The 8159-nt window shown below is 33.6% G+C and overlaps 1 protein-coding gene across 2 annotated transcripts; it reads right to left on the bottom strand.

Moving 5' to 3' along the window:
* Positions 1–3417: 3417 nt before the first annotated feature.
* Positions 3418–7846, bottom strand: LOC121237970 (spermidine synthase 1-like). 2 transcript variants are annotated; one of them, XM_041134905.1, is made up of 9 exons: positions 7492–7846; positions 6090–6166; positions 5804–5908; positions 5255–5359; positions 4777–4849; positions 4565–4639; positions 4258–4453; positions 3946–4075; positions 3418–3823 (listed from the first exon to the last, which is right to left on the bottom strand). In XM_041134905.1, exons 1-9 carry the CDS (start codon positions 7778–7780, stop codon positions 3686–3688), a joined length of 1188 nt encoding a protein of 395 aa, XP_040990839.1. In that variant the 5' UTR covers positions 7781–7846; the 3' UTR covers positions 3418–3685. The 2 variants fall into 2 exon arrangements, with proteins under 2 accessions (XP_040990839.1, XP_040990838.1); XM_041134904.1 differs by having other exon boundaries at positions 5804–5926; positions 7492–7844.
* Positions 7847–8159: the final 313 nt, after the last annotated feature.

An 8159-nucleotide genomic window follows, 5' to 3' on the forward strand; every position in this document is an offset into this window, starting at 1 on the left:
TCAAATCTGTGAAGTCAACGTACATTCTCAATTTTCCATTCCACTTCTTCACCAATACCATGTTAGATAGCCATTCTCGGATAAACCCCACCACTAGAAGCCGGTCGACTTCGTCGGCTATGGTAGCATACTTCTCCATGCTAAAGCTTCAGTGCTTCTGTCTGACTTTCTTGGCTTCTGGGTTTACACAGATTCGATGCTTGATGACCTCATTGTCTATTCTGGTCATGTCCTTGTGATTCCAGGCGAACAAGTCTTGGTGCTCGGTCAATAGTTGCTTTATCGATCGCCTCATCTTTGGTTCTCCAGGCGAACACGTCTCACCATGGTCTTGGGGTTGCCAGGATCTAAGGCCACTAGCTCTAGGGGCTCGTTTGGTTCTACCCGCCAAATATTCTGCTTATCCCTAATATCATCCTCCTTGTTGATGAGTGTTGGTGGCGGTGGTGGCTGCTCATCACAAATCTTGCTCTCAGCCATCCGAACGTCTCTCCCCCGATTTTGAGTTCATGCACATAGCATTCTTGTGCTAGCACCTACTCACCTAGGACTTCTCCTACACCCGCCGCCGTTAAAAAGTTCATCTTCAAGTGATAGGTTGATGTCACCACCTACAGATTGTTCAAGGTCGAACGCCCTAAAATGGCGTTGTAGGAAGACAAAGCCTTCACTACAAGGAAGTCGATCATGGTTTCGACAGTGTGTGCTTTGTCACAAAAAACCGACAAAGTTGTGATGCCCACAACCTCGAGAACCCTTTAGGGGCATGGGGGTCGGGCGTAGGTGGTTTGGATTGATTCCCATTTTCGTGAATGCATCCAAAAAAAAAAAATGTTGGCTGAGTTACCATTGTCTATCAGGATCCTCCAGGTTGTGTAATTGGAGCTAGTTTGGATAATGAGAATATTTCAAGTATTTTCATATATATCATTCTCAAACATTATTTAAACACAAAACACTTTTAAATTTTAAATTTTAAAATTTTAAAATTTTCATTTAATCATCACCTAATTATTACAAACTTTCAAACAAAATGCAAAAATAATACAACTTTTTCAAATTTCAAAACAAAGACTATATTCAAAAATTATTTCAAACAATTTTTTAACTTATTAATATTTTTATTTAAATTTTTCTCTCTCATTTTCTAAAATCGAATAAAACATCCTAACTCAAACCATTTTACTAACATTCAAAAATTATTTCATTATTATTTACAGATATTGTAAAATATTTTAAGTGTCAAAACGAAACTTTAGTCACGATAGCAACAATAAGTTTCACAATTAATAAATACTTGGTAAATAATTGATATTGTTTCATAACATGCTATCATACTAGCCATAATGTTAATCTCTTCAATCAATTTTTCAAGACTTCAATATTTCTCTCACACTATCTCTTAATTTCAAATGGAAGATGCTACCTTCTCAAAAGCATGCATGTGATAAATAAACATTTGTATAGTGTGAGAAAATTCTCAATGAAAGTGAGGGATCGAATATTTTTCCATATATTTAAGGTAGGTGACAAAAGTCTACTAATATTTAGTGAATAGTGTTGCGGAAAGGAAAAAAGGTTGTATCTATATCGATCATTTTCCCAAAAGAAAAGAAAAGAAAGGAAAAGAAAAACAACACCTTCCAAAGTTTTGAACAAAACCAGGCCAATTTATATAAATGTTCAGTCAATATACTAGGCTTAATCGTAATATTGTTACAAGCTAGATGCCCAACGCATTTTAAAAAAGTACTAAAACCTACAATGGTTTTGATAAAAGCATGCTCCATCTTCATCTGGGCCTTGTGATTTTAGAGGAGCCATCTGGTGTAGTGTTGCCTCTACTTCTGATCTTGTGAAGCTCTTTGAGATGTTGTCATTCATTTCTTCAATAAATTGTCTCCATATTTCTCACGCATTCTGCAATAGCCTGTGATGAGGGCACTGTGGAAGTAAATAGCTTTTCAAAAGATGAATTGAAAGCTCCCTCTATCTCATCTAATTTTGTTAAGTTCTGTTGTTGGAGTCAGATTTTCTGGATAGTATTTTTCCTCCTCCTCTGCTTTGCACATGCATGGAAGTATTTGCCCTCTGTCTCCACTTTAAGTCTTCTTGATCAAGCAGTTGACCCAACTCTCCTTGGATCCTCTTAATCTCCTCACTATTGTGACTCCCTCCTTCTACTTGCAACTGATTTTGGCTCGCTATTTTTTCTTTTATTTCCTTATTACTGTCTTTAGCAGACTTCTTACTCCACCTGATCAAAGCACCACAACATCTCCTAAGAAGATCTTGCACCTTTACAACTGGTTTCGCACTAACTGACTCTCTCCTCCATTCTTCCCCTATTATTCTCTCACACTCTTCTTCAAGTGCCCAACTTTCCTCATATATGTCAAAGGTAAATCGTGCATTTGAACCTAAAACATCTCTGATCAAAGCTTATCTTGTGCAGCTGGGTAAAACCATCAGACGGTTTGAGGAAAAAAAGGTGTTATCAAATAGCCATGGCTTCCTGTCCCAGACTCTCTGTTTGTCGGCTTGGGTGGCAAAAGTAATCGCAAAAACATTTGTTCTGACCTCCTGGAATGTCGCTGGCTTGCTTACTCTCCACACCTTTGCCATAGTAGATGCAATTGTCTTCTTCCTTGTATTTCTCTCTGAGAATACTTTACCCACTAGACTCTTATCTCCCTTATTTATCACTTCATCCGAAATACCACCTTCCACCTGGATGATCGAATTTTCTTCTTCCATCAGTCGTAGCTTGTCCTACTTCTCCAAATCCTCCATACCTCCACCACGAACAGCCGAATTGTCTGATGACTGCGGTTTACCCTCCCTAAAGGAATATGTGAAAGCACCATACTTGACCTCTTGCCTTCTCGAGAGACACAGTAGAGAGAAGAATCGCCTAATTTACATGAGACCAAATTCTAATTTGAGGTAATTAGAGTAGACCAATTAAAAAATTGTGGACAATTTACACAGCACCCCTTAGTCTTTGACAGGAGACCCAATTTAAAAGAAAAATCATCAAGCCTTGAGGAGGGTCAGACACCCCTTGGCCTAATCCCTACCTATTGGAATTTGGAACTTGAGGGATTTTTTTTTTTTTTAATAAAAAATTAACAAAGGAATCGCTTACCATATGTTATTTGCTAATTATTTGCGAAGTAAATGTTATAATAAATGAATAATGCTTGTCCCACCACTCCCAGCTCCCGCTGGCAATTTCTTTTTTCTTTTTTAATTTTTATTTCGTGATTAAAGAAGTATTTTTTAATGATGTTGTGAATTTTTTTAAAAAAAATATTTAAAAGTGTTAAAAAAATACAAGTAAAAAAAAGCCAAAAAAAAAAAAAAAAAACACCAAAATAACTAATTAACGGTGGCTCCCAGTGGGAGCTGGGAGCGGTGGGCGTAGAAGCCTGTCCATAATAAATTGCATATATGGATAACATATAAATTGCATTAATTTGTTATTTTCAAGCCAACCATATTGCAAATCGATTGGTAGTGCTAGCAAATCTAACTTTTTGAAGAATACAATCGAAACATAATCATGATGTCCAATCGAGTTGGGTGGAGATTATTGTCGGACTGTGTAAATCATGATGACACAAACAATGCTAATAAAGGCAACTTGCTTCGATTGTCTGGTTGAAGATCTAGAACTTGATGATCACTTATCATGTAGAGAGCTAAACGGCATTGTAGTAGTTGTTGTACCAACCCCATTCATGGTGCGGCCATTAATTAGTTGGGAGTCAATCATGATCTTCTTAGCAAAAGATGGCAAGCAAAATGAAGCTGAATGTACCTGAAAGGGAAAAAGATGATCAAACCAATATTGTACTAGATTTAGAAGGAGCACATGATCGGTAAAAAGTTGTATAAATAGACCCAGAAATACTTGTCCAACAATGGAGGATCAGGACCTACCTCTGAGTTGTAAAACTTCAATGGAGTTTTTGCAACCCCATAAATCTCATTTGGGTCTATTGCGTTGATCGGAATCTTGAAGTTCACCGGCGGCCCCTCCGTGGAGCAAAGCAAGAAACCAATAACCCCACTGAAATGAAAATGATCATACTCTATTAGATATATATTAGAGTACCGAGCAAAGTTTATAGTATATATTTCTACATTTAACTCATTTACAACTATTTTACAATTAATTAAAAATGAATTTCATATCATATAAAGTTGTAAAATAATTATAAAAGAGTTATAAGCTAATTATTTTATGTATACCTAGGATATGCCGGAACAATTGTCCATGCATATTCGACCGAGCCTCTAAATATTTGTCGACATTTAGTGACAAGCATTCCAATGTCAAGGGAGCCAAACCAGATGCTCTCTGCTTGAATGCACAGCACTCCTCCTGGGATGAGTGCTTTTGCCACCAATTCAAGGAAAGAGGTTTCAAAAAGCTCATGATCATGTCCTACATGCACATAATTATTATACATGATATTCATGTCGTATCAGAAAACTCTACTTTTGTCAAAATAATTGATTAGAAAGGTAGAAAATTGACTCAGAGAGAGAGAGAGACTTATTGGGTCGAAGGCGTCCACAATAATTGCATCATAATTTCCTACTGCATTACTACGCTCCAAAAATGCAATTCCTGCATGCATATATGCCCGGCAAAAATAAGGGGATGGCTAGCTAGCTGTTAGATACATGCATGCACAAGTACATGATCGAAAGGAACCTAGCTACCAGATCCAAGTTGATATTACTTGAATTGTGCATATTAATTACCATCAGTAACATGCAGTGAGACACGAGGATCATCATATCCAACTGCAATATCTGGGAAAAATCGCTTATACACCTGAAAACAAATTCAAACCAGAATTAACCATAACAGTACTGATCATGGTAGTCTGGAATATATAAAAATTTAGTTTTTCTAGAGATCAAGTTCTGTTAGATCTACGTACATGATACAATAACATATATACTTTAATCTAATACGCTATATCTACTTTATAATAAAAAAAATATTACAATATGACAGATCGCATTAAATTAAGAGATCATATATAAACTTTTTTTGTGTAAAACAAAATGCTAGCTCCTATTTCTCTTGGCTCTTTAAAGTCAATATATAACTCCCACATATAATCTGAATATAATTTAGTTTAGCTTAAATATGGAGAGCTGTTGAGATATATATATATATATATATATATATATTACATAGTTTAATGCATGGGAACTGATGATCTGTACTTACATCGACCAACATTGAGTCAATTTCACAAATATCAATCTGCTTAACAGAAGAGTGGCGAGATATTTCTCGTAGGATACCTCCATCTCCTCCCCCAATAAGCAATACCTGATCCATCGAGATGAAAATTAATGGAGTAATTAAACAGGTGCATGCATGAGATAGCAATCCAAATTATCATTCAGTTTGCTGTATCAATACAATATTGGAATAAATGTTATTCTAAGACTTCTACACCACGCGCAATTTACATGAAATATTAATCTTATTTATAATATTTAAATTTTAAAATTTATCTTTCAAATCAAATTATGACATGCAGATAATGTGTGATATTATATATATATATATATATATATATATATATTATATATCGGACTTCTTAAGTATATATAATAGAAAAGCGATACTACTTTTTATCTTAGATCTTCTTATTTAAGTACCGCATTATCAGCGCACAAACCTTTTTGATTAGAAATATTAATATATACCTAAGATAAAGAAATGCATTTCTCATATATAGTTAAAAGGAATATTATCTCAAGTAAGTACCTTGTTTGGATTAGGAATAGAGCAAAGTGGAAGGTGGGTCATCATTTCTTGGTAAGAACATTCATCCTTCTCTGTAAGTTGTAGTGCTCCATCGAGGACAAAAACCTTGCCATAGGCCGATGACTGCATTGATCAATAATAATTATCGAAGATATTAAAATACAATATATATATATATATATACATACATATATATATATATAGTCGCATTAAATACATGCATGCATGCTGCTTTTGCATTATTATACTGTTGATCAACTCAAAAACTTGGTAAAGAATATTATACCTGGAAAACCATCATCCTTTGGTATTTGGACGATCCTTGAAACAGAATTTTCTCCACCTTTAGAAAGTGTGCTTGTCCTACAATATATATATATATATATATATATATATATATATATATATATATAATATATTTGTTATTATGGTCCATTATATATAGTGCAAGTAGTAGTGGAACATAAAAGATTCAAAGCAGAAGTAATAGCTGGGAAACCTTTGCGTTGAACTGATGATCGATGATCATGATCGATCAACACGCATGCGCAAGATCATTTACATGTCTAGATCTTCACCATTATGAGTGCATGCTTACTGAATCCAAAAATAAAGAACAACCAAAATAATAATAATAAAATATGTATTTTTCTTAAATTTGTTTTGTCCATTGTTTTTTTTTTGGAAGGGCAAGATAATTAATGACAAAACGTACTGCGTTGTTTTTTTTTTTTTTTTTTTTTGTATTATTTTATATACAGGAAATTAAGGAGTGGGATTACATATAGTTGATGGTGCTAATTAATTAGAGGAGCCACATGTATTTGCAATTTCTGATCGAGTAGTGCTACATGTACTTACAGTCTTACAGTTTTATTTACAAAACTCATTTTGTTAGTTTTCTTTTTGAAATTCAAATTTAAAATTTAAAATTTTATGATTTTCAACGTATCAATAATTGACATATGGAGAATAAATTTTTCTTTAAGTAAAAAGCTAGAACACCCACAATATAATGATCAACGACATGCCATGATGCAATACTTTTGGAATATGTCGATGGTTTGTGTACGTACGTGCGCCGCATGTTAATTTGTATAAATATATATATATATATATATATATATATATATATATAATATAGAGACCAAAGTCAGAAATGTACTGCAATTAATTAGAAAAATCATTAAAAAAAATACTACTGATCTAAAGATCATCTAGTAGTTAAGGTTAATTAACGATGAAAATGGTCTAAAACCGATACTATCCCATAATAATTAATACCGCTACTACTATTTTCTGACTAAAATATATGATCATGTACGTGTGTGTATATATATTACATGCCCTACAGTAATGAAGGCGCATGGACATTTTTTATTTTTTTGAATATTTCAAATTTCTCAGTTGAACGGAGATCGATTTCAATTTTATGGACAAAAGCGAATTTCATTATGAAAGAAAATTATCATGATAATGGATATTATAACTGATGACTATATATATACATATATTAAAAAGAAGAAGAAGAAGAAGAAGAATTTATAACTTATAAGCTGTCTGAATTCGGCTTTGTATCCTAAAACAAAGATATATATATATATATATATATATATATATATATATATATATATATGCATATAATAAATTCTCAGAACTTCATGATCAATGAAAGTGAAACTGATCACCTGGCCAAATTGGACAATGCTCTGCAAACCAACCAGGAATCCGTGGATGTTTAAGATCATGATCATGATCAGCAGAATCTGTGCTGTCCGATAATACTTGATGATGATGATGATCAGAAAACTGGTGAGCAGCAGAGACTCCATTTTCACCATTACAGACCACAAGATCAACTCCATCTTCTTTTGGAAACTTTGGGTACAAATCCATAGAGATTGAGGTAGAAACATGAATGGTAGTTGTTTCCATCTTGAGCTTGGTTTGCACATGAGTTCTCTTGGTATCTGCCATCTATATCTAATATGCTTGCATACTTAAATTCGTTTTATGGTTTGCCTTTTTATATGGCATTTACCTATTCTTGAATCTTCCTTTCTCTCAGTCGAATTAATATATATATATATATATATATATATATATATATATATATATATTATATAGACACACACACTGCCCAAATTAACTGGCATTCCATGTGGTTAGCTAGATATAGAAATCTATTGGTCTCTTTGACTTAAAAAAATAGGTCATACTCTTTCTTTGTTTGCTCCCATGTGATATCTATGATGATCCAATGGATTCTACGGATCAAGGTTAATGAGAGACCCGACAAAAAGTTTATGTGATAAGTTAACTAAAAAAAACTATTTATTTGCAAATGAACAGTCAT

This window comes from Juglans microcarpa x Juglans regia, chromosome 6S, assembly GCF_004785595.1.
Source record: "Juglans microcarpa x Juglans regia isolate MS1-56 chromosome 6S, Jm3101_v1.0, whole genome shotgun sequence".
Classification (NCBI taxonomy): domain Eukaryota; kingdom Viridiplantae; phylum Streptophyta; class Magnoliopsida; order Fagales; family Juglandaceae; genus Juglans; species Juglans microcarpa x Juglans regia.